The sequence below is a fragment of the Mytilus californianus genome, unplaced genomic scaffold, assembly GCF_021869535.1.
Source record: "Mytilus californianus isolate M0D057914Y unplaced genomic scaffold, xbMytCali1.0.p SCAF_7, whole genome shotgun sequence".
Classification (NCBI taxonomy): domain Eukaryota; kingdom Metazoa; phylum Mollusca; class Bivalvia; order Mytilida; family Mytilidae; genus Mytilus; species Mytilus californianus.
This window is the reverse complement of record NW_026262723.1, coordinates 93170356-93198341: the sequence shown is the minus strand read 5'-3', so window position 1 is coordinate 93198341 and position 27986 is coordinate 93170356. Positions and strand designations below refer to the sequence as shown.

General features: G+C 32.6%; 1 protein-coding gene and 1 long non-coding RNA gene across 2 annotated transcripts in view; both read left to right on the top strand.

The window, feature by feature from the left end:
* Positions 1-27986, top strand: part of LOC127708771 (uncharacterized) — a 154349-nt gene that overhangs the window by 65746 nt on the left and 60617 nt on the right. The gene's annotated exons all lie outside the window — the stretch shown is intronic.
* On the top strand, positions 403-26385 carry LOC127708720 (mitochondrial uncoupling protein 4-like). Its single transcript, XM_052213839.1, has 10 exons — positions 403-593; positions 1904-2020; positions 6969-7031; positions 8670-8754; positions 9652-9774; positions 14102-14214; positions 16001-16085; positions 20556-20645; positions 23554-23656; positions 26216-26385. Exons 1-10 carry the CDS (start codon positions 497-499, stop codon positions 26285-26287), a joined length of 948 nt encoding a protein of 315 aa, XP_052069799.1. The 5' UTR covers positions 403-496; the 3' UTR covers positions 26288-26385.

Sequence of the window (27986 nt, the reverse complement as noted above, 5' to 3'; positions counted from 1 at the left end):
TGCAACTGGGAAAAGCCTGGCAGGACCTAAATATATAAAACTTGCATGCATTTTATGTTTTTTTAGAACATTAAATTCAATACTTTCCTGGAGTTACAAAAAAATTCAGGTACTTCTTTATTTTATCATCTTTTGCAGAGGAGAAAAAATCATTAATATCACAATAAAAAAAGAATTTTAATTTTATGAAACATGCAAAATGCATTAAACCTTTATAGATCTATTATAAGTCCTTCCAGGCCCTAAAGCGTTTTCCAGAAGCCTAACGTTCAATGCTTATAGACGACGCAGTTTGTCTTACAAACCGAGGCTGATAACCGAAAAAGCTTTTTATAAAGCTAGTACATGTCAGTATTACATGTATTAGATGTGTGTATATGATATAATCATCAAGTGATTGACCTTCTAACTTAAGATACCCGTGTTTTTGACCAGTGACTGTCACCAATAACCGGAGTGATTAAGCTTCTAACTTGAGGGACCCGTGTTGTCCACAATGACAGGAGGTGATCGTCAGTCAGCATTAGTTAACGCAGATTCGTTCTGGTTTACATATATCCTGTCATCGATTGCGGCGATTATAGCAGAAACAGGTGTGTTTGTAAACTGAATTAGGGTGGATGCAGCTTTTGTTCTGAAAACTGACCTGGAGTGTCACGTGGGTACATTAATAGTTATATTTATATACTAGTATGTACCTTTTTCTATTTTGAAAGATTGTCGGCGAAACTAACTATTTTACATAAATGACTTTAAATGCATTACAAATTTACTTTTAAAAATAGCAAAATAACTATTTAAAGATAGAAATCGCACGAATCGCATACATAAAAATTGTTTTGTAAACAGCCCTTGATGTTCAAAAACTAAAATATTTATTAATTATTTTCCAAGTTATAACGTTAAGTGTATTTATAATTATCTATGATTAAAACAAAATGAGTGTAGAATTTATATAACACAATAACCTCTGAATGAACTTTGAAGGAAAATTGATGATTCATGTTTGAGCACAATATTAATTGTGACTGCTTTCTTTAAAAAAAAACCCAGCGGTTTTAGATTACAGTATTTCTTTCGTCCATATTTTTAATACTTCCATTTGTATTTGTGTCCCGCATAAGCTTTTAACAAAAGTTAATATTGAATGCAATTTATTTAACTTCCGATTTTTAGACTTATTTAATGTTTCGTGATACGCAAATAAGATGAACAACCCGTGATTTATATTTATTTTTATTATATACATTAAAATGTATGTTTATTTCTTTCAATAAGAATTATTGAAATTTTCAAGTTTAAGAAAAAGAATATGTCTTTATTTTAGCAGAGCTTATTATATTTTCTATTATAACCCTAATTGCTCTATATTTTTTTGCTATGATTTCCATTTTAACCATAATATGTCTCAGTCAGAACGATTAATAATCAACGCCAACTAGAAATGCCGTCTCACTGAAAGCTATGGTTATTGAACTAAAAAAGTCAATATCAAATGAAAATAACACATTATATATTTCGTGCGTCCGATAAGCTTTTCTGGATATAACTTCACCAGAAACACTCAAACACAATGTTGGATATGTGTAGGAGACATTGATAACTCTTCGTTTGTTATTCATCCTAAAGCTTATATGATTTTGTTAAATTTGGACACATCATGTGCACGACAGGAGCATACGCAGATACTTTATACAGTCCTGTAAATATTGTTTGGCCTAAAAAAAAAAAATTAAAACAACACGTTCAATTTACTGATAATAAAATCAATATTTTCATGCGACCTTCATCAGGAACTCAATATATGTTTCAAAATTCATATAAGAAGTTGACCAAAGTTCGTTACAAGTTTTACTCTTCGATGAATTTTATTCTTATAACTTTTTTTATATTTTTTCATCAGTAACATATCCGTTAGATTTGACAAAGACCAGATTGCAGATCCAGGGAGAGAAAAATGTAGGTGGACACAGTGTCACAGGACAGAAGAGAGGGATGATCAAAACTATGATTGGTATAGGTAATTGGTTTATACAACTTATTTCTACCGTTAAAAGGAAATTGTATGATATCTGATGTTACATATATAAGGATGGTTATTTTAATATGCAAGTATTAGTAGTACATAAGAATGAAAATCAAATGCTGTGATAAAACGGTGTTAAATTTATACACAATACTGTGCCAATGCATGTAACTTTTATATCGTATTGTATGCTAATTACAATGATGTAATTATGTAGTTCATAATAAACATAAGACCAAGGCCTGTTAAAATGAATCAAACCTCAACAACTTTATTGTAAAACCACTGAAATTTTTATTCATTGATTGATTGTTGGTTTTAAACGCTACTTTCAGTTATCTTGTCTTAATTGTGGCGGCCAGTTTTAATTCCATTTTTTATTGGTGGAGGAATCAGGAATGTCCGGAGAGAACCACCGCACTTTGGCAGGAAATTTAGCAATCTTAGTCAATGAAGATCGGAGTCGAATGCCAAAAGCGGGATCCACACTCACAACCTGAGTGTTGACAGGCTAGTGATACTGTAGATGAACCTCTTAGACTACTCGGCCACTGAGGCCCCACAAATTTGATTAATTCTTTGTCTATTGATTGATGAAAATAAGAGGCGACAGTAGGTAATCGATATTCAAAAACTCGTAAACCAATTTTGAATATGCAATACCAAGATACAGGTATAGACAGATTATAGAGCCATGAATGTGCATATGTATATAAAAATAATATTTAGTTTGATTTTAATTTACTGATAATAAAATCATTATTTATATATTTATACCAATAATAAAAAGTTCCAAAGATCTAATTACAGTGTTGAATTGGTAACCTTTTAGAATAAGTTATTAAAAGGATCGATAAGTTTACCAGGATCTAATTTTCCGGGCTCGGTAAACAACATCTCCGTAAAAAATAGGATGTGCTATCCCATTTGAAATAAGTTTTCTACAGGTAAGGCCAAACCTTCAAACCAAATATTTGAATCTATAGAAAAATTTAGTAAAGGTTTCGAGCAATTTGTGGTAACGAAATCCATGATTTAATAATTATAAGGTGGTGCCAAAGGACCATCACCGTACAAAAAAGGGAAATTAACGATAGGAAACGAAAAACGACCCTTTTGTCGTAAATTTTTGTGTAGAGTTTCCCTTGTAAATCTAGGAAAGGACTGTTATTACCGTTTTTATTTGATTTATTTAAAGTAGTTTCCTCTTTTTCCTATTGGTAAATTTCGGCGGTATATTTAGAAAATTTTTGATTATTTTACGAAAAAATATCATAACTGATAACGGTAAGTGTTGTTGAATTTATCAATTAAATGCTATTTAGACGGACCTTTACTGAGTTTGATCATACACTGTGATTCATAACAGTACAAGAACAAGTCTGCTATTAAAGGGGTGCAAATGGTGCCCATAGGAATACCTATAACCTTTGGATAAATTGTATTGCCGAAACGTAAACAAATATTGTCAGTGAGAAAATTAACAGCCTCAATCATCTCATCACACCTCCAGTAAATATATCTAACATATTTGCCTTTCTCATTAGAGACGAAGGCTTTAAATGACTTGCAGCAAATATATATGCCATAAAATATATCAAAGGACCATTTAATTGAATAGGAAAACTTTTGTTTGATAAGATTGTGTGGAAATGAAGTTTAAAGAGTTGAAAAGTAAAACTGTCAATAGAATCAAAAGGACCATCAAAAGCACGTAATGTATCTAAAACATCCAAAGATTTTTTTACAATCCAAAACTAGTTATTTCCACTTTTTTCATATCTTTTATTACGAAAGTTAATTATAAATTCTTTGATAGTAGGTCAGGAACTAGGTAAAAGCACTGAAAGATTAGTCGTATAACACTTAATAGAGGCCGAGATGAAACGATATTTTACTGGGTTTTTTTTGTGTATTTTAGGTAACCAATACATAGTAAGGACTCTTAAATTTTTAGAAGAGGCCTTAAGCTGTGATGTGGTTATGATATGATTGTTTTACCATATGACTCTCTATGGAGCGCACTGATTTGAATGTAGAAAAATTTAAAATTTCATTCTTAAGATTTTCCGTGTAGCATTTACGGCATACCTCCATCAAATTATTGGCTGCTTTGTCGGCCGGTACAAACATAAACCGCTTTGCGAGGACTTGATGTTTGTTTCTTATTCTAGAAAAAGGCGTATTATGTACTCTTTTATTCATTTCTAAATTTATTTTCAAAATGTTATATTCGAATATCCACAACATTCATACATTTATTTGAATAGGAATCAAGAGAATTTTTATCAGATTTTCCCCGTTTACACCAATTTTTTTCAATACGATGAAAGGGCGTCTTTTATGACCTGGCGACACTGTTTCCAATCTATTTTAGATGGAGGACAATAGTTTGGACCATTTTTCAAAAAGTTTTTAACCTCTCGGTCTTAAACGATATTGAGGTCCCCCGTAATAACATGGCGATAGGGATCATATCTAAAATTCGACGATTCACAGTCTCAAGTTAGAGGAGCATTATTTTCTACACGGACGTCTGATGTTACTGACGTATAGTTAAAAATTAAACTTCTGCTGGGTTTTTGTATGTATCCGAAATAAAAGGTGGTTCTGTGTTATCAAAATAGGGAGGTATAAAGTGTTGAATGATTGAGTCATTAAATATACTCGATAAGTTGACATATTCAATACCTCTGTTTAATATATTTAATTTTCAGGAAATGACGTTTATGATTTTCATGTTTATCGATACGCGGGAACAGCCTATGGTGACAAAAAGCTGTAATTATACGCGAATTTTCATAGAGTGGGCTGTAAAAACGAGCTTGTGTCACTCTTGAAATTATCATGTAATTTAGTAATTGTTATTTCACCCAGTTTATATAATACTTGATGCCTACCATTGTTTTTAGATATAGATAGGAGATCGTCATGTGTATAATTTATACGATGTTTAATTCGTTGATTTCGATTGATGTTTGCCATGAGACCTATTATTACGTTCTCTTTTATCAACAATAATCATGATATCAATATAAGAAGTATAGATTATAGGTAATGACGTTGTTTATCATCTTAGTTACGTGTTATGGTGTTCTTTTTATTTGTCTTTGTATATTTGTAACCTTTACTGTGTAGTCAATTTTTGGTAATACCCTTTTGGCGTGGCTCGGTATTTATACATCCGCCATTGTGTTATTGTGCTATGTTCATTTTTTGTATTCTTGGTTTTTTTATTTTTTCTTATGTGCTTTGGCTATAGAGTGTCTATATGCCATTTTGTTTTTCTTTGTTGACATAGTTGTTTGTATCATAGTGATTAAGATTATAACACAATGTTGACTCCATTTTTGACATTTTTACCTAGTATGTCTGTTTGTTTTGCGCACACATTGTTGTCAATATAATGGAATTCTATGCGACTGTCATACAAGTGAGAGGTTTAGCTAGCTATAAATCCATGTTTAATCCACCACATTCTACATAAGGAATTGCCTATACCAAGTCAGAAATATGACAGTTGTTTTCCATTCGTTTGATGTGTTTGAGCTTTTGATTTTGCCATTTGATAAGTGACTTTCGTTTTGAATTTTCCTTGGAGTTCTGTTTTTTTGTTATTTTACTTTTCATTACATTTCATTTAGAAATAGTTGAAGTTGATTAAACACTGAAATTGAAGAAGTAAGGTATTGATAAGACAAACGATTTATTCATTTATCATGTAGTTTACCTAAAAAAATATTAATAACGTCAGGTTGAAATTCTAATATGACTTGTAGCATTCGCTTTGTAAACAACAGCTCGATAAAATTCTCGATCTATTTATATTTAGCTCAGACTCACAGATGAAAATATTTATGGCTGTTACATAATTCCTGAACGTACTTCAACATGTATAGTAACCCATACATAATTCCTGAACGTACTTCAACATGTATAGTAACCCAGAGACGGATTTGTGGAGATCAGGAGCGGTCCCCTTATGGAGCTACATATATGGTTAAGGCATAGACTTATTACATGTTCCACTCATAACGTTGCCTAGTTTAGGGTCCTCCTTTTTCAAAATCCTAGATCCGCATCTGGTAGCTTATGTACGAACACTATGTCGATTTCGCTGTGTGAAAATTGAAATGAAAAAAAAAACACAACCGAACTGTTATTTCTATTCTAATACATAACAAAGCAAATTAATGCATTACAGCTTGGATAAATATGTACCAAATATCATGAGTGATCTTGTTGCATTAACGTCATGACAAAACCTTACGACATACGAATGAAAAGTCTCAAGCTGATGGTTATTCTGTTACTTGTACGCGTCAAATATAGATGCTATTTAAAAAAAAGTAAAATCACAAAAATACTGAACTCCGAGGAAAATTCAATCGGAAAGTCCCTAATCACATGGCAAAATCAAATGACAAAACACATCAAACGAATGGACAACAACTGTCATATTCCTGACTTGGTACAGGCATTTTCAAATGTAGAAAATGGTGGATTGAACCTGGTTTTATAGCGCTAAACCTCTCACTTGTACGACAGTCTTATCAAATTCTCAGTCAATACTTTGACTGAGATTTTGAGATAATTCTTATCTTATTTTGAGATAAGTCTTATCAAAATCTCAGTCAATACTTTGACTAAGATTTTGAGATAATTTCGCTTTATTGCATAAATCGCAAAATAGATTTCAACAGGTCAATAGGGCGGCCTTTTCCTTTGTTACGACATGTCAACTGTCATTTTGACAGTAAATGGTAACCAATGAACAAAAATTGTATATTAAAGATTGCAATGTTTGGGTAATATAACAGCCCAGGCCATTTGGAAATCTCCCAAAAAACTATGACTTGCATGAATTAATTCTTGGGTATTAAAAGTATACTTATAATATTATGATATTACATTATGCACGCGTTCAATATTTTTCTTTCAGTAAAAGAAGAGGGTGCAATTAAACTATTTCAAGGTCTTACTCCAGCTCTGTATAGACATCTATGTAAGTAGGTCCCACGGACGGAAACAAATGAGGAAATAATTGGTAAATAAAACATTAAAAATAAAACAACAAAAAAAGTCGTTCTTCTTTCTCGAAAATTTCTCTTTCTCTGTTTGGATGTTTAGTATTAAATAAAGTCTTGTTTATGAATTAGAACCGTGATTTCGGTCCCTATTTATCATCAATATCATATTCATAATGTAAACGTTTTCATGCTTATTGACGTGGCCGATATTTGCATTTTGAATCTGCTCACGTTATATACGAAACACCAAAGTATAACGTTACGTTACGCGCAATTAAAGTCATTACAGGTTTAACCTACCGCAGCACTTTTATTTCAATATTTGATTTATGTCAGTGTTTATTGGCCAAAAATTGTAGGTATACTATTTGTCTTCTTTAGTTATTTTGGTCTTGTGACATTCAGTCGCTTCTTCACTCTTTCTGTCATTTTCGTTCCTTTGACATATATTGTTATTTCCTATAATATTCCTATAATATAGTCGCTCACCAAATTTTGTCAATATAACGGATCTATAAACAACTGTCATCATGTTGGAGGTTTAGCTAGCCATAAAACAAGGTTTAATCAACCATCTGCTTCGGAAAATGCCTGTACCAAATCAGGAATATGTCAGTCGTTTTTAATTTTTTCCGTTGATTGATAGCGTTTGATTTTGTCAGTTTTTATGAATTTCCACCATTTTGAATTTTGTCATGGAGGTCGGTATTTTTGTTATACTTTTACATTTACATTTATAACATTTTGATCTTATCAATTTAGGTGAAGAAGTAATCATAAATAATGGGTTTTTTGTATTTTTTTTAAGAAATGTGATCTAAGCTAGCTAAACCTCCAACATGATGACAGTTGTTTATAGATCCGTTATATTGACAAAATTTGGTGAGCGACTATATTATAGGAATATTATAGGAAATAACAATATATGTCAAAGGAACGAAAATGACAGAAAGAGTGAAGAAGCGACTGAATGTCACAAGACCAAAATAACTAAAGAAGACAAATAGTATACCTACAATTTTTGGCCAATAAACACTGACATAAATCAAATATTGAAATAAAAGTGCTGCGGTAGGTTAAACCTGTAATGACTTTAATTGCGCGTAACGTAACGTTATACTTTGGTGTTTCGTATATAACGTCACATCCTTTGGTTATTTTGTTATGCGTTCTTATATAGATTCTGATATACGTTCCACTGTTATATTTGTTGTCTTATACATGGCTAAGTTATTTAAGGAATGACTGTAATGTTTTTGCTGTCTATGAAGAAATAACAGCAAAAATGTGGTGCACACTGAATAACCCGCCTAGCGGGTTATTTAAAAGTGTGCACCACATTTATTTTAGGTTATTTCGAATAGACAGAAAAAATATTACAGTCATTCCTTATAATTTAATTCTAAATTCCATTTTAAGCAGTAAAAAACGTTGATGACGTCACGGTCACATGATAAAATTATTTATATGAGCTGATAGACAAAACACTTTCAGCCAATCAGAAGACGTGTTACATCCAAAATTTAATTATTTCAAAATACACCTTGTTCTTTGACAAGATATTCGTATAAAAGTTCAATTGCATAATTAGATAATTCGTTTATCACTTACAGTGTATACAGGGTGTCGAATATCTTTTTATGAAATCATCAGGGAAAAGGTTCTCAAGAAAAATTCAGATGGCAGCTTTCCAGTATGGTATGTTTTTGCGTTTTAAAGATTAATTTGCATAACTGTTTTTCGGACATAAAAGCTATAAAGGCTAAATGCGAGCACTTTAGTCCTGTTTGAAACAGTTTGTATTGTTCATTAAACACACGATACCACGATTAAACTTTTGTACGCCAGACACGCGGTTCGTCTATGAAAGACTCATCAATGACGCTCGAATTAAAAAAGTTAAAACGGGCAAATAAAGTACGAAGTTGAAGAGCATTGAGTACCCAAAATTTCGAAAGGTTTTGTGAAATACAGCTAAGGTAATCTATTCCCGGGGTAGAAAATACTAAGTATTTCGAATAGTTCATTTTTTTCTAAACTGTTAATTTATAATTATGACCATATAAAATGATAATTAATTTTTACTTAACTGATGCAAAATTTATAGTAGAAATGTCGATGTCTGTAGATCCATCATGAAACTGTTTTTTAAAATTTGACTTTAAAATATACAAATTGACTCAGCTAATATGAAAATAATCAAATTGGTATATCTTTCCGGTATTTAGTGGGGTTTATGTTGCTAAGTCTACAGTTATCTATTAAGTCGTTGTGGACTTGTTTTTTTTTCCCCTCTTTTTGTTGTTTAGTCCCATGCCGTTGCCAGTTTATCTATGACTTAAAAGTTTTGAATCTCCCCTTAGTATCATCCGCTTTTATTTTGTCACTGATTCAACTAGTCCATTACTATCCATCTGGTTTTGTTTTTAACCAATATTGATATGGTCTCAATCTTGATATTCTTCCTTCTCGAAAGTATGAAATCTCATTAAGGGTGATTCATGAGATTAGAATTGAAAGAAGTCTGTATATAATACCTTCATTCACACAGCACACTTTGTCAGTTCTGTTTTTCATTGAAAAATTTTGAAATAGGAAATCATCATTAGGTGGACTTACAGCAGGTGCTATGGGTCAGTTCATTGCTAGTCCTACAGATCTTGTCAAAGTACAGATGCAAATGGAAGGTCGACGAAGGTTAGAAGGTAAACCTCCAAGGTGAGTAAAACTTCAGGTTTTCAATAAATAAATAGATGCTATCAACATCAGCAACGTTCTTCATCACAAAGAGGTAACATCTAAAATTCCACTTTATTTTCCAAATCAGTCTGTTCCTTTTGTATCCTACAGTTACACCATTAACCATTGCACCTAAAATATTTAACTATAAGTAAGCATTACCGGACCTTGATTATAAGAAGAATACCTAAAAGAAACTCTGACATGTGACTGTTCCCACTCGCCTTATATTTACAGCCCCTCTGGCCATGTTATTAGTGGGATCTCAACACAATTAAACAATGAACATCTCCGAAAGGTGACATCTCATGGGCCTACGTTCAGAGAAACCCAACACATCAATTGGAACTTCAAGACAATTATGGATTCAATTGAGGACTACGCCATAGCATGGCCTAAACGAGAAGAAGTTGGACAGGAAACTTTGTCAGAATGGGTAAAAGCAATCAGGTTTCTGATAAAACGTCGAATCCAAAAGTAAAAAAACTGTGTGAATGATCGACCAAGTCCGTATTCAGAGACAAAGAAGCTGTGAAATGTCTATCATCTCTTTCACGATATATATGTTGTTGTTTCTGCGGACAAAGCTTCAAACAATATTGTTTTTGTTTGTTAATCGTACTACTACGAATGTCTTGTAAAGGAATTTGAAATAAATAATCCCACATAAAAAAAAAAACATATTATTTGACAAGGATGAGATTTTGGCGAATCATAAGTCCTTCATGGCTTCAATGAAAATTACATTGAACAGCAAATCTGAGGACTAACCTCGTTTGTATTAGATACCTAAGCTTCACAAAATTCACAAAGTTCCATACAAACAACTGTACATTGTCGGCTCATCTGCATTTTCTACAAAGGATTGTCCATTAGATTGACTAAAATTCTTTCCGCAGTGAAAGGAGGTCTTCAGAAATACTGTGAAACTGTTTACTCGCGTGGTGGTATTAACCATATGTGGATTCTATAAAAACTCTGAAAATCTTCTGGATGATTTTAAATTTCGATCTGTCTCTGAAATTAATTCTACCTTTGATTTTTATACGCCCGTCAATTTTTGACGAGACGTATTATGGTATACAAATGTCCGGTGTCCGTCCGTCCGTCTGTCTGTCCGGCGTAAACATGTCGCACCGTAACTTGAGAATGACTTATCCAAATTTCATGAAACTTAACATAGTTGTTTCTTATGATGGTCAAACGATCTGTATACTTTTTGGTGAAAATAAGATTAACACTTTTTGAGTTACGGGACTTAGTAACTAAAACAGGTGTGTGGTTTTTTTTTTTTTCACATGTCGCGCCGTATCTCAAAAACAATTTATGATTATTGCTTAAAACTTTACACACTTCTTAGTTATATTAATCTTAAGATCTGTATACTTTTTGGTGATGATTCAAAATTTTGTTTTAGAGATATTGAGTATTTTGTTAAAAAAAAGGGGGAGGGGTTTTTCACATGTCGCGCCGTATCTCAAAAACAATTTATGATTATTGCTTAAAACTTTACACACTTCTTAGTTATATTAACCTTAAGATCTGTATACTTTTTGGTGATGATTCAAAATTTTATTTTTGAGTTATTGAGTATTTTGTAAAAAAAGGGGGAAGGGTTTTTCACATGTCGCGCCGTATCTCAAAAACGATTTATGATTATTGCTTAAAATTTTACACACTTCTTAGTTATATTAATCTAAAGATCTGTATACTTTTTGGTTTTGATTCAAAATTTTATTTTAGAGATATTGAGTTTTTTGTAAAAAAAAAGGGGTTTTCGCATGTCACGCCGTATGTCAGAAACTATTTATGCTTATTGCATAAAAATTCACACACAAGACGACGGGCGTATCATGCGCTCATGGCGCAGCTGTTTATTCAACCCTTTATACCATCATTCCCCATGTGAAATTGAAAAATCGTCTAACAGATATAATCCACGATGCTTTTCAATATGATAATTTATTGTTTTGGGATACCATACAGCTTATTTTGTTAATCGTGAACAAAAAGGTAAAATATTCTACACCAATGAACAAGTGATCAGTATGCTGGGGTTTCTTATTAACAACATATTTGTTGAATTTGAGGTAGACTTTTTTCAACAAATTGTCGGCATTCTTATGGGAACGAACTGTGTGCCTATACTTGCCGACCTCTTCTTATTTTTCTATGAGTCGAAGTTCCTTCAGACTCTTGTCGAAAACAAGAAGACTCTTGTCAAAAACAAGAAGATTAAAGAAGCCAGAACAATTAATTTTACATTCAGATATATTGATGATGTTCTTTCCATTAACTATCCAAGCGTTTCTGATTGGGTTCCATTAATATATCCTCCAGAACTAGAAATTAAAGACAATACAAATAATGTATGATGGTCTTGAAGTATAGATTCTAGGTACTGACGTTATTTATCATCTTAATTACGTGTTGCAGTGTTCTTTTTATTTGTCTTTGTATATTTTTAACCTTTACTGTTTAGTCTATTTTTGGTAATATTCTTTTGGCGTGGCTCGAAATTATTACATCCCGCCATTGTGTTATTGTGCTGTGGTCATTTTTTGTATTCTTGTCTTTCATTTTTGCTTATGTGCTTTTTCTATAGAGTTTATATATGCCATTTTGTTTTTCTTTGTTGACATAGTTGTTTGTTTGTATGGTGATTAAGATTATAACACAATGTTTACTGCTGTATCCCAATTTAGACATTTATTATTTGCTCACACATTGGTATGCGACTGTCATACAAGTGAGAGGTTTAACTAGCTATAAAACCAGGTTTAATCCATCATTTTCTACATGAGGAAATGCCTGCACATAGTCAGGAATATGACAGTTGTTTTCCATTCGTTTGATGTGTTCGAGCTGTTGATTTTGCCATTTGATGATGGACTTTCCGTTTTGAATTTTCCTTGGAAATCGGTATTTTTGTTATTTTATTTACTTTTTAGCCACAATCATCTTGAAGATGTTTGCTTGTAGCTTAAAATCAATGTTCTCGCAGACCATGCCACTGTTACAATAAAGAGAGCGACGTATGTAAAAAGAACAAATTAGTATCTTCTATAGCTCACTATAAAAAATACAGCAAATGTAACTTTATAGTTAAGTTATAAGTACATACTCAGTGCATCTAATTCAGTGCTTCTCGTTCGTTGGTGTCTATCATATTTGTTTCTCTGTATTGTTTAATACATATATCAGGCCGTTTGATTTGCTTTTCATTTTTTTCATATAACGGCCTTTAATCTATAATTATAGCATATTATACGATATTGGTTTTGGTCATTATTGAAGGCTGTACGGTAACCGATTGTTATTCACATCTACGCCATTGAGTCTATATTAAAAAACTCGTTAATGTGAGCGTCGTTTACGGGTACATTATCATAGACATGACAAAACCGTCGTACTTTTCTTAAATTTACCTTAATGGAAACTATTTAAGTTTTGTAATTGCACCTGCGTTTCACAACTAGAAAGACAATAATACGGGACATACGAAGTTCATTTCTATATTTCTATAATATAAATGACTCACTGCGTTTATCTTTGTACAGGTAAACCCAATACACAAAGGAGCGTCTAGATATATGTCAATTCTTTGTTGATGTTTTAAAAAACTTCAGCCTACGCAAATTGCGTAAACTAGATAGCGTCTAGATATATGTCAATTCTTTGCTGATGTTTTAAAAAGCATCAGCCTTCGCAAAATTACGTAAATTAGAAAACGTCTAGATATATGTTAATTCTTTGTTGACAATCAAACATCTTAGTACGTTCTATCTATACTGACTGTCGTTTTAGTAAACATTCTTTTAACTTAATTACGAATTGTCAAATCAGATCATAAATAAATTTCATTATCATTTTCAGGATGAGCAAGATACAGTAAACACTTTTCAATTTTTATTATAACTTGCTTTCAATAAAAGTGTCTTTCATTTCGAAGGTTTAAGTGGTTGTAAATTATATATGAAATTCATATTGCATGTTTGTTTTAGCAGTATCATTGGGGATGATTTTCCGAAAACGATTGAGTATACTTAGTAAATAAAATCTTCCCAGTTCGTTTTCTGAATGGGATTTGAAAAGATTTTATATTTTTTTAGGAATCGACTTCTCACAGTGACATGTCAATTTCATGTTATGGTTTTTTAACTTAAGACAAAATTGTTATTTATGGTCTTTAAAAGAATAAAAATTGTATTTAAGGGCCCTTTTTTTTATAAGGGATGCATTTGCATGTGTCCTTTAATTTAGCGTTTATGTTTTCGGGTGTCAATGAATACCGTTGCTTTTTCAGAGTAAAGAGTACAGCTCATGCATTTCGCAAGATAATAAAAGAGGGTGGTTTTAGAGGTCTTTATAGAGGTGTTGTGCCAAATGTTCAAAGAGCAGCATTAATCAATATGGGAGGTAATAATTCAGTTATTGAAGAAGAAGTGTAATGTTTTGATTTTAAAAATATTAAAGAACATTTTTACATTAGTCGTGTTTTCTTTTTATTATTCAAATGGTTGCATTGACTTTTATATGATACCTTAAATTTTATAATCAGCCTTGAGTAAACCATTGGAGTAGTTTTTGCGTCCAAAGAGTTCGTGTGTGATAGATGAGACAAAGACAGCTGTAAAGGTTTTAGTAGAAGTTGAAATCCCAAGGACAATATAGAAACACATCAAACTAAATGCGTCGTGACCAAAGAAAGACGTTTTCTAACAAAGAACACTTACAATAAAAACTTTGAGCGTTATTTGATAAAAATATTTGGGCGGTTGTAGGTGCTATTGCAAGGTAAGGATCTCCTGTCCACAAAACACTGATTACATACAAAACACTTTCATACACTTTTATTTACTTCTATTAGGTTGATTATATTGTTGTTTGATTTTAGTACAACGGAGTATAATTTGCACAGTTTTAGTATTTTAGTACAACGGAGTATAATCCGCACAGTTTTCATGCACTGGTCATGTTTTATTGTATGTTTTCATCTTTCAGTCCATAATGCGTATTGTGATTTCTACAAAAAAAAACCTAAGGCAAAAAGAAAATTAATTTTATCATAGTCACGTCATTCGTTTTTATAGATAGGATATGTACCTTGTCAGGAACATGAATCGTTCACCCATTGTTCAAATAACGACTATTTGAAGAATTTGTTAACGAAAAATGCCAATTTATAGATATCGAATGACGTTTTAAATGTACGTCGAAACTAAAGATAACGAACAGTTTAGCTAGCTATAAAACCAGGTTTAATCCACCATTTTCTACACAAGGAAATGCCTGAACCAAGTCAGAAATATGACAATTGTTTTCCATTCGTTTGATGTGTTTGAGCTTTTGATTTTGCCATTTGGTAAAGGACCTTCCGTTTTGAATTTTCCTTGGAGTTCGGTCTTTTTGTTATTTTACTTTTTATCGAACCAATAGTACAGGAGAAATCACAAAATCTTGACCCAGTGTAAATAACTCGAGACTCGAGACAAACCAAAAGCAACGAAACAATACATGGACCAACTGCAACTGACGTATATTAACACAGAGTATTATGATAAAGTTTATTGCAACTCTTATTTTCATGAGGGCTATATTCAGCCTAAACTAATATTATTGATACAAAAGATTTTACAGCCTAAACTAATATTATTGATACAAAAGATTTTTCAGCCTAAACTAATATCATTGATACAAAAGATTTATGATTGCCATTACTATCGTATGTCATTAATGGTCGTATACATACGCTTTCCTCAATGCTAAGAGTTTTTTTCTGATTTCGAGAATTTCGCTGCCATTTGTCGACTATGATGAGACAGGAGGAAGATCATACCAAGGAGATATTCAAACTCATAAATCGAAGACAAACTTACAACGCCAAACACCTACAATGACAAAAAACAAAAAACCAAACACGAAAAGGCAAGCAACAGTGTTTTTCAGATGGTGTACTTTCCTGAATTAGTAAATTATAAAATTATCTACATATCATCTATTTGAGTGAGCTAGAAATTAGGATGGATGTTAGGTACCCAAAAAGGATACACAAGTCATGCCGAAGGAGTACTTGTCATTTAACGGAGCAAGTTAAACAAGTGTTTTGATCGCATGACACCATAACTATTGACTGATAATGGATTGTGTAAACACATCTACTACCCGAAATATACGTACTTTTTCGATTTACTTCTTTTTTTAGATCTAGCAACATATGATACAGTGAAACAGGGAGTTTTACAGTACACATCTTTGACGGATAATTGGGTGACACATACAATATCAGGGTAATAAATGCTTTAAAAACACAATATGGTCATAATATTTAGTGCAACCCTTGTCTGTCAATCACGGGATAGTGAGTTTGTTCTAGAAATGCAGTTATAGAATGAAAATTTACAAATTTACTTTCTGTTTCCTTTTCTTAAACTTCTTTAACTACAACATGTCCAATGTACTTATAAAATGGTAACTTGTAACCCCTTGATAATACACTTTAGTATGCACCCACTTAAAGAATAGCAGCTAAATTGGAATCACTTTGTCCGTCCGTCCGTTAATCCGTCAAATATTTTCGTCACACTTTGTCATGATCTACTGAACAGAAAGACTTAATACTTGAGCAGTAGCTTGACAGTGATAAATTGTAACGTTTTATCACGTGTCAAATCTGTAAGACACTTTACTGTTTACCCATACTCTTAACTTTTTACCATGTTGAATGCAAACAAATATGTTTGTCGTTCTATTCTCAGGAACTTATGAACTTATCATTAAGGGGCCATAGCGTTTAAGCAATTTCTGTATCTGCCAGACACCTACTTCATGTGTGCCGTTCAAAAACTTTGATTTACTAGTGCGGGTATGATTAGCACGACAACGCGTGCAACGTCTTGTTGGAAATTTGGAGGTGTAACATATTATAAATTCAAGACACATTTTTAGTGATAGGGTTGGGATTATAAAGTGCTGCACATATATATTCTTCCTTTCGCAAGTATGGACGATGAATAGTAAACTCGTAACCCAAATGGATTTAAATTTTCATTTAATATATTGCAATGTGGAATGCAGGTTGATTTAGATAAATACGCCGTGTTGGAAATAAGAAACTGAAAACGATATACGTATAAATGCAATGCTGGCCTTATAGTAAAACGTTGTTGCTTATAAATCTTACAGGGTACCTATATTTGAGGCAACGTTACCAATGTTTAAATCTCATAAAGTCATTATTAGTACACAATTCAAGGTTGACAACTAAAGCGGAGGGAATCGCATGAACTCCAAAAGGATTGGAACCGGGTTCACCGACTGGGTAAGCGTCTACTGCTGTGCATGCATCATCCGCCATGCGTATCCACACTTAGTAAAAAAAGGAAAATAACACGTTATAAATTTCATGCGTCCGAAGCGCTTTTCTGGATTTACCTTCACCAGGAACGCTCAAAATGACACAATAGGTAAAATATGAATCAGACGACTATTCTGGTATCTAATGATCTAAGACCGCAAAAACATGTCGCTAATGAGTTGAGACACAAACATATCGTATCGTTCAACTAAAACGTGATGGTGACCGTAAAACCTATATAGTCTTGATTTCAGTCATTCTTCCTCATAACTCTTTTGGAGCTTTTTTTTGTGTGCAAAGGAGCACATCTCAGTTAATAAAGTCCTATAGTATGAGCATACACTAGCGTAAGCATGCAATTCTTGTTAAAACCATGCGATGGGACAGAGATATGTTACTGCTGAGAAATTTACGTAAAGTTGACAAGTGGAAAATTGAAATCATCACGTTTGTCTTAGATTTCCGTTTGACGTCGTTCATTGGTATATATGAGATGTATCACTCACTGAAATGTGGGTCAATGAGTGACAGGACATCCTCATTATATCTAAAAATAGAATTAAAGAATTTTGCAAGAAACTCTTTTGTCTGTAAGAAGATTCTGTATGAATTCTGCTTCATAAAAATACAAAAACAAGTCGGCTAGTAGGGATGCACAATGAATACCCATTGGAATACCGCGGCTATCAACTTTCCCCCTAAATCAACAAATATGTTGTCGATCAAAAAAGCCACGCTATTTGATGTTGTTATCTTTGGTCTTGTTGTTGTTGGTATGAGCGTGGTTCTTCCCAAAGTCTTTTCATGTCATAAAAGAAGGAATTTGTATCTATGTTTATTCCCGGTTTTGAAGAGAAAGCACTGCTTAATGAGAACGTGTATTTAATTTTTCAATTTAGCATTTGGAATAATAAAAAAAGTACAACAAAAATTCCAAACAGTATAATAAACGCTGTTTATTTATCTGTGATGAGTGTATATTTTTTATCTGCTCACATTATATCTATGTTAGATCACGTTTAAAAAAAACAGAGAAAAAAAGCATTATTTATGATTACTTCTTCACCAGGATTGATAAGATTAAAGTGTTATAAATGTGTTATATATATGGAAAAAGTATAACAAAAATATCGACCTCCATGACAAATTTAAAAAGGGGGAAAGTCCATAAAAACTGACAAAATCAAACCCTTTCGTTCAACGGAACAATAATATAGAGCGTTGAAAATTCAAAATTATGACATAACTAAAATTTTGATGATAGTTTTTCGAGTATGTCTTTTTTTTAATTTTTAAGAATCCACATCCGATTGACACCACTGGATTGATATACCTCATCACAATATTTTGCCCATCTTTTACTGTAGAAAGATTGGTAGTGAAACGTAAGGAGACCGTTAGTGGGACGACCCATATATTGTCTAATATAAGAGAGGGGCGAAAGATACCAAAGGGATAGTCAAACTCATCAGTCGAAAACAAACTGACAATGCCATGGCAAAAAAAAGAAAAACGACAAAAAGACAAGCAACAGTATACAGAACACAACATAGAAAACTGAGCAACACGAACCCAGCCAAAAACCTGGGTTGATCGTAGGTGCTCCTGTAGGATAATCAGATCCTGCTCCACATATTGCACTGTTGTGTTGCTCATGTAAGTACAAATCCGGCGATAAGTCTAATTCGGTAGGTCACATTCGAGGAAAAGATAACGGGATTGTGGTTACGACAATTGAACATATCTGTCTTCATCTTTAAAACCGATATTCCATAACGGTCAACCAACTCGTGATAGCGTCCGTAAAATCTTCGAAAGAATGATTTCAACTTCACCACTTGGAACTCTTGATAAAATAGCTTCCCTGTAAGCAGCAACCCTCTATCAAAGAAATTAATATAGGAAATGCAAACTCTGGAATATCGTATTAGGCGGAAACCCAGTTGAAATTAAACAAAAGAAATGGAACTTTTTGTTAGAGAAGGTAAAAAAGTCCAAGTTGGTAAATTTGAATTGTTTACATCTGTTTCTATGGGCTTTAAAAGTATAAAATGAATGTGCCTTATTTAATATTTTATGCATCTTATGTATGTGTTTTTATTTAAACTATGGTATGGAGCTTCGAGATATTTGTAAACTTTTAAATTATAGACAAATTGTCATGAAACAGTCGATTGTGGTAGGTGCAAATACATGTGGATCTTTTTTGTGCATAAGTATAAATTTCGCCGTACTAAAAAATAAAATAAATGGGTCAAGTGAAATACCTTTCGAATGAGTCATAACAACAGAGTAGGTGTGTTCGAATAACTAATTTTTACTAAAAGTACTTGACGACAGACTTTTCAAGTGGATCTTAAAGATGCATAACTTCAAAAAAACTTTTTTTGTATGTGTTATCCAGGGTAATTAGCCTTCAACCTCTGAAAAGTTCTAGTCGGCCCTTCCACGAAATATTTAATTAGAATTTTTTGAAATCATTTTGAACTTTCGAAAATTCCCCCTGACAACCGATCAGACAATAGTTTTAAATTGACCAAATGCATAAAAGTTCATTAAATGATGCTCAATAGCTAGTAGATACATTTGTCTTTTAAAATACAACTGGCATATAAGGATCGTAATGATGCTATGTGGATGAATTTATCGGTTTTCAAGAGCTAAATTGACAGCGCGTCATCACTACAATTGGCTTCCATTTTTAGGATTATAGTTTGCGTAATGTGGAGATAATTTTGACGAAGTAGAATCCTGTCTGGTATCAACTGGGAGATATATACTCCATATGCAGGAGTTACTGTAATGTTGCTACATAGAAGATAAAGATTTTTAAAGTTTAGGTGTCAAGTATAAAGATGGGAAATTTCCATAGTCCTTTTTTTAGGTTAATACCAAAATAGAGAAGGACGGTTTTGTAATAACTTAAACTCTTCACTTTCGTGAAAGATGTAGGAACATATGTGGGATTCCCAGGTCAGATGTGAATTGCAATAAAAAAATAAGGAGATGTGGTATGATTTCCAATGAGACAACTACCCACTAAAGTTCAAATGAAGTGGATGTAAGCAACTAGAGGCAGCCGTACGGCATTTGGCAATGAGAAAACCCATACCGTATAGTCTTAAGTAACCATATCAGTGTCTCCATTTTAGCTACGTTTATGACAGACGAGATTGAAATAAGGCTTCGTTTAAAACCCTCCTTTATCTGATTATAAGCTTTTTGTGTCAATATAGGTTGATTCTAAAACAGTTATTTTTTCTTCAAAAATACTTGTTTAGCGCTTGTTTCTAAGTATATACCAGTCTCTGTTATGAAAAAAGCCTAAGATATCATTTTAGATATGTTTAACCACTACAGTGAGTTTTATAACGTACTGGAAAAATATAATCAACTTTTGCAGTACCTGTTCTGGACTAGCAATGGCCATTTTAGGGACTCCAGCTGATGTTGTAAAAACTAGAATTATGAATCAACCTACAGAAAATGGAAGGTATTTATTCTTATATGCAGTAGTTACTAGATTAATGTATGACGGGTAATTTCGTTAAGTAAACTTTTACGCGCGTAATGTATCAATTAAAATATCAAACGGCAATACGATGAGACAAATAGTATTTATCTTCTGTGAAATCTGAAGTTGACAATTGGTTCAATCTAATCTAATCACAAAACAAACCATGTGCAAGCCTGTATTTATCAATTACTTATAAAACAATTTTTATTTTCAAAAGACTTTTCCATATAATTTTCAATTTATTCTTGCTTACTTTCAATACAGTATTCTTTAACATCACGTTCCGCTATATGAATGATATCCTCCCACTAGCTAAAAAAACAAAAACTGAGGGAATCGCAAAAATTCTAAAAAGATCAAGTACGGGTTCGTTAACAGTGTAGTTATCTCCTGCTATGCACGCATAACCTACCATGCGAATTTTCCCTCAGTCAAAATGTGTTTTCTATAGTCTATGAATGGTCCCTCTAAGCTATAGTCAATGCTTCATTGGCTGCTATCAAGTTTTATTACTTATCAAAGGTACCAGGATTATAATTTAATACGCCAGACGCGCGTTTCGTCTACATAAGACTCAGCAGTGACGCTCAGATCAAAATAGTTATAAAGCCAAACAAGTACAAAGTTGAAGACCAAAATTCCAAAAAGTTGTGACAAATACGGCTAAGGTAATCTATTCCTGGGATAAGAAAATCCTTAGTTTTTCGAAATATTCAAAGTTTTGTAACAGGAAATTCATAAAAATGACCATATAATTGATATTCATGTCAACACCGAAGTGCTGACTATTGGGCTGGTGATACCCTCGGGGACGAAACGTCCACCAGCAGTGACATCGACCAAGTGGTGCAAATAGTTATCAAAGGTACCAGGATTATAATTTAATACGCCAGACGCGCGTTTCGTCTACATAAGACTCATCAGTGACACTCAGATCAAAATAGTTATAAAGCCAAAACAAGTACAAAGTTGAAGAGCATTGAGGACCCAAAATTCCAAAAAGTAATGCCACGGTTTAGTTCTAAGCTACTAAATAAACTGCACTCATATAACATGGTATGAGGATGCATAGAAGTGAGTATGAAAAAAGAAGCAACAGTATTTTACAATTTTGAAATCTCATAAAGCTGTTTTGAATACACAAATCAAGTGAAAGCTGAGGTAATCGCGTGAATCTCAAAAGAAGACAGACCGGGTGAGTCAACAGGGTATGTTTTTCGTGCTCTTCATGCTTCACTCGCAATACGAATTCTGACTGTAATTTTTTTCGATAGGGAATAGGACACAATGGTAAATTTACAGATGAGACGATTCTATTATCTTAAGATAGAAGGCCGCGAAAACAAGTTTTTATATTGTGAACTTGCACGCGCGTGATGCATCCAGTAAGATATTAAACTGCAATACGGTGAGACAAACGTTTTTTTTCACTTCTGAGTAATCGGAAGTTTTCAATGGCTTCAATAAAATTATCACATTTTCAGAATTCTTAGTTTGAAGATGTCGCTCTGTGAGAATGTCAATTTCAAGAGAAAAATACATCAGATATAAAACACAACCTTTCTATTAGATGCAAGCTCGTGCTAGAATGTGGATTATTGAGTGCAGAGTCATCAATATATCTAAATGTGAAATTATAGTATTTAGCAGGTGGTTTTTTCCTTTTTCTCGTAGCAGAATTTGCTGTATAAATTCTGCTTCAAATGCAAGTCAGACAAAAGCAACGCACAATTATAACCCATTTAAATATAACTCACCAGGATTAAAATTGTGTACGCCAGACATGCATTTAGTCTACAAAAGACTCACCAGTGACGCTAGAATCAAAAAAGTTAAAAAGGCCAAATAAAGTATGCAGTTGAAGAGCATTGATGACCGCAAATTCCGAAAGGTTTTGTAAAATACAACTTAGATCAAATATCGACTGTTTGTTGAAATATCAATCGTCTAAATCGAGAAATATCACGTTGTTTGCAGATAACTGTTGTCTAGAATTAGTCTATGATAAACATTCTAAAAATAAGTAGTAGGGGAGAATAAATTGTAAGATTGCCCTCTTTGTATATTCTCTAAATATTATCTAATAGTGTATGGACAGATCACTGCAAATTGGGAAAAAGCAACGTCAATAATGTTTGTGATAGTCACAAAGAGAGGAAGATGATACCAAAGGGAAATTAGAAAATCATATGTCGAAGAAAAGCAGACAACAGTTTGTCAAAAAAGAAAGACGATACAAAGACAATCAACAGACTGCAAAACACTACCTAGAAAATTAAAGACTGAGCAACACAAACCCGCGAAATCCTCGGATAATCTTTTGTGCTCCAAAATAATAGGCAAATTCTGCTCCACCAGTGGCACCCGTCGTGTTGTTCATGTCAAGTTAAAAGTCGGTGGTAATTGTTTACTTTTTATACATTGTGACTTTGATGAAGAGTTGTCTCATTGGCACTCTTACCACATCTTCTTATTTCTATATAAAGACGGCGATACCTTTTAAGTGTATGTTATATATCTCTGTCGAAATTAACGGATCAAAAATGTGTTTCTACATATGTGAAACCAGAACTATTTTTTATTGCTTTAAAATTGTGGAATGTTTTTTTACAAAACGCAAATAGGCCTTCATTCAGTCTTGCATTTCGTGAAAGTGTAATAAAATACTGCTCTTAACTAGTTCATGTTAAATAGTTTTACGTTCTTATAAAAAAAATGAAAGCAACAGAACATGATGTTAAGATGAATTAAAAGGTCCTTAAAGAAAAAGATCTTATTTTTTAAGGAAAGGAGAAACATATTCGTACATAGCAGCAGTTTGAGAATGTCGATATTGAATTGATTCTGACACTAATGTAATGCTGGTTTTTACTGATTATTACAGAGGTAAATTATATAAAGGATCAATGGATTGTTTGGTGAAGACAGTCAATCAGGAAGGGTTCTTTGCTCTATATAAAGGATTTCTACCTATATGGGGAAGACTTGTAAGTTTCTTTAAATAAAGCTCTTATTTAGAGCCTTTTGGAACTACTAAGACTTTCATAAAATAAATATTAGTATACATAAATCAATTGCAACATTTAATTTTATTTGAGTTTCAGGGGAAAAGAGAAACAAATAAAAGAAGATACTAAACGAAAGGACAATAAAACATAAGCTGAAGAAGGATAAAATAACCAACATGGCTAAAATACACCGGACGGATACGCTATTTCTAGTCCACAGATCATAATAATAAACAGGATATATCAACAATGCTTAATGTTTAGATAGCTTAAAGATAACATACAGTAGTCGATGCTACAGCACTGAAATAACGAATAGCAACTATTTTAAAATTCGCCGTTGAAAGATACAGAAATGATTTAGAAACTAAGGTTCCAGCTCCATCATGAAAGGTTGACCTTTAAATGATTTCGGATATTCTTTTGTGGTTCCTTTTGGTCACAAAGCTACTAACGTTTCTACGTTTTTATACATCCCTGTGTTTCAAATGTTTGGGTTCAAGCGTTGCTAGTGAAGGTAATTACAGAAAAGCGCTTCTGACGTACACAATTGATAAAGTGTTATTTATGTTAAGCTGTCCTCGTCAAAACTATGCTTAAACCATTTTTTAAGTGTATACACTGAGATTTCAAAAAGACTAACTGAGATTAAATAAACTGAAAATCACACACTGAGAATTAAAGATTACACACTAACTGACTGAGATTTCAAAAAATATTCACTACGATTTATATACACGTTACTTATGAATATTCATGACATAAATAATTCAACAGATCAATTTCTTTGTCACCCTCAATGGGCTCTGAATTGGTGGTTTTATTCCTTAACCACAAACTGAACCTTAATGTTGGCGTCGATGACGAAGACGGAACCGCAGATTACTTTTTCTCGAATTTCATCGCAGGCTCGACAAAAATGACAATTTAAGTACTGTTGACCAAAGTTTACACAATGTCATGATACAGGTTAAGTTCGAGATATCTGTGTCTCTAAGGATGGGTGACTTACATTTAGTTTGTAATCCGGATTTGTTTTCTCTTAATCGATTTATGACTTTTGAACAGCGGTATACTACTGTTGCCTGTATTTATCAGCTGCAAATGATGATAAATGTGATACATGTCAACATTTTTCGTTATTTTTTGTTATGTTATGGGTATCTTATTTCAATGGAGTTCGCGTCAATTCAATAAGAGTTTGCAATGTTTAATCTGAGCAAAATGATCTCTTTAGATATTAACACTATAATTAACACTGTTTTAAACATTTTTATGGACATAAAATACAGGTCATGATAAGTGTCAGCCATGATATTCACTGGTCAAGAATTTTGACTTTTGGTTTACAAATTTAGGATCCTTTTGTTTCGGTGTCTAGATGATCAATACATATCTTTCGAAAATTTTCCTTACATTGTCTTGACCCACAAAGTAAAAGTTAGATTTTCACTTATTTGATATTTACTACTAACAGTGATACCCTCATTAAAGATACCAGGCTTATAATTTGTTACCCAACGCCATTCCGTCTAGATAAGATTCATTGATGGCGCTCGAATAATACAAAGTTGGGGGCCAAATCAAAGTGGAACAGCATTGGAAGCCACAAATTCCAATATAAGACAGGGAAACTATTTTTGCTCCATATTCACCTTACCATAGATTAAGCATATCTACAATAGTCCTTCTGTTTTAACAACGGCTAGGGGACGGCCATTGGAATTTTTGTTTGTTGAGGGGTAGGGGGTAGGAGGATTTTGAAGAGAAAAAAAAAATAACTCGGCATTGTAGGAACTAAAAATAAATAACTTTGCTCAAGACAGGATGAACATGAATATTTTGCAACACAAAATGAAGAAAACAAATGTGTGCAAAAATGAAAATAAATTTCCGCGCAAGAAAATAGGCATGCGTAGCAACAGAAGAAAATAAATGAATAATCCAGAAAAAATCCTTCTGGCATCCCCCCCCAATATCAAAATATCGTCCCCCTATGACAAGTTCTAATCTTTACAATTGTAACAGGACATTGGTTAGAAATAGTTTGAAGAGTGCTGCATTTATTGCAGAGATTTATCTAAACAGAATAAGCATGAATTAATTTTCTATCTAACTACTTGTTAAATTCTTGATGTCTTTTGATTTTTGTGTTGTTGGGCTGTGGTCTCATTGACGTATACTCCTAACTTCTATTCATCCATACGCATGAAAGAATGATAGTTGAAAGTTTTCTATTGGTGGAGTTTATTGTAATGACATTCTATTTATTGCCAACAAAATAGGAAATTAAATGAAAGTAATTATATTTATATTTAAAAAAAATAGACACAAATAGTGATATAGTTTGCTGTCAGATAATTTTATGGTCAAATGAGTTTTGTTGCATACAAGAATTAATCAAAATTAAATACTAAAAAAAAGCAAAGCTCTTATATCTAAAAACCATATAATTCAATTCCAAAAGTATTAAATTATTTTGACATATGAACACAGAAGGGTCATGTTAAAATGTATTTTACATTTCATTTTATTCAGGGACCATGGTCATTGATATTCTGGATATCCTTTGAACAAATCAGGAAGCTGTGTGGTGTATCATCATTCTGATCTCAATGTAGTTATATGAATATTTTTATGCAAATCAAAAACATTCCTGGAATACCTCTTAATCCATAAAATATAAAACTCTTTAATACATGATCTGATATAACAGAAATAAAGGATTAGATGAATATTTAAGAAAAAGGTAGATATTTTGTTATAAGAAGGCTTATATATTCAGATAATAATTATCGTCATTGTCATCTAGATAGTTTCGGGGTTTTGTAAACAAGACTAATGGTAATATTTAGAACTAACTCTCATATCATCCATTCAAATGTAAATTGTCTTTGTCTGACACCGGCCACTCTTCGTTTTGGCGCAAACTTTCACTTGCTGTGCAACTTTTCAGGCGCTTGTTGACACTACAGTAATTTTGTGAGGAATACATAATCACTTCCATATTAATTGCTTAGTCCGAATTTTTTTCAATCTGAATTTACAAACACTTCAAAATATTTCCTCTAGATTCCACTTTTATTTATCATACCAAAATAGGGGAAACAATTGTTATGCTCCTATGTATTTTTATATTGTATGACGGATACTTTGGCTCTTATCGTCCCTGATAAAGGTCAAAATAAAAATGAATACCAAACTCGGAAATCAATTTTTCTTCACTTTTATGTATAGTCATTCATCTATGATCAAGTAAAAAATAGAGCACATCTATTTCTATAACATTTAATAAATTTCTTAAACGATTGCTAAAGTTTGAGTAGGCAGTCGCCAAAAGTCTCTCATTGATTAGATTCTGCGGTGTTCAACTCACTAAAACCTTTCCAATGGAAATCCTCATGCCTTTTGGTAAACAAGAAACTCCTACTTTGATAACCTGAATACACCTTTCTCCGCCTTTGAGCAAACTGTTTCTTATTTTTCGATAATTATTATATATTGCACAGGCCACCAGTGGCTAAATATGGTATATCATGGTCTGTAAGCGTAGCACTAATCCCTATATAATTTTTTATAGATACTTAGTAAATAGTTATGTCTTATTTTAAAACAGAAAAACTATCATGCTTTTATTTTCATTTCTTATTCCAACGAAATACTTTGAGTTTCTATTTTTCATAGATTTTAATTATGTTTATGTGCATCATTATGTAACAACCTGGATCTACTTATTAACAGCAAAATCAAAAGAACATTTGAATTTCGGAGTGAATGATAATAAAACAGCTACCGCAATTATACAACATTATGCTGTACCTGGAAATCTCAGAAATCTATGGTCTCTGACTTGGACAAATTTCCTCAAACACTGAACTCTTGACACAAATCTCACTCGAAAGGGTCTGACATTTGTTGGTCTTACATGCTTGATTTTTTTTTCTTTCTTTTTTCTCACCTTTTTAGTGCTCAAAATTATTAAAAAAACGTTCAAATAGCCCGGAGAAGTTTCGCGTATACTGTAGCACCTAAAAAGACTAATATTCCGGGATTAACCCTATTATTATAGCAACTACATAGCAGTTAATGTTCAGCAGGGACGGAAACTAATTATAATAAGGATGCATTTCTCACAAATTTTTTGATTTGAAAAAAGATATTTTTTCTTCATGAACGTCACTTTTGTTCAACATGAATGGACCAATACAATATTAATTTCTCAAAACAAAAATATCAATATCCATCTTGATAAAGTCACTGATCCATACACAAAAGAGTGTAACTGTTGCTGTCTTATCACGCCTGAACT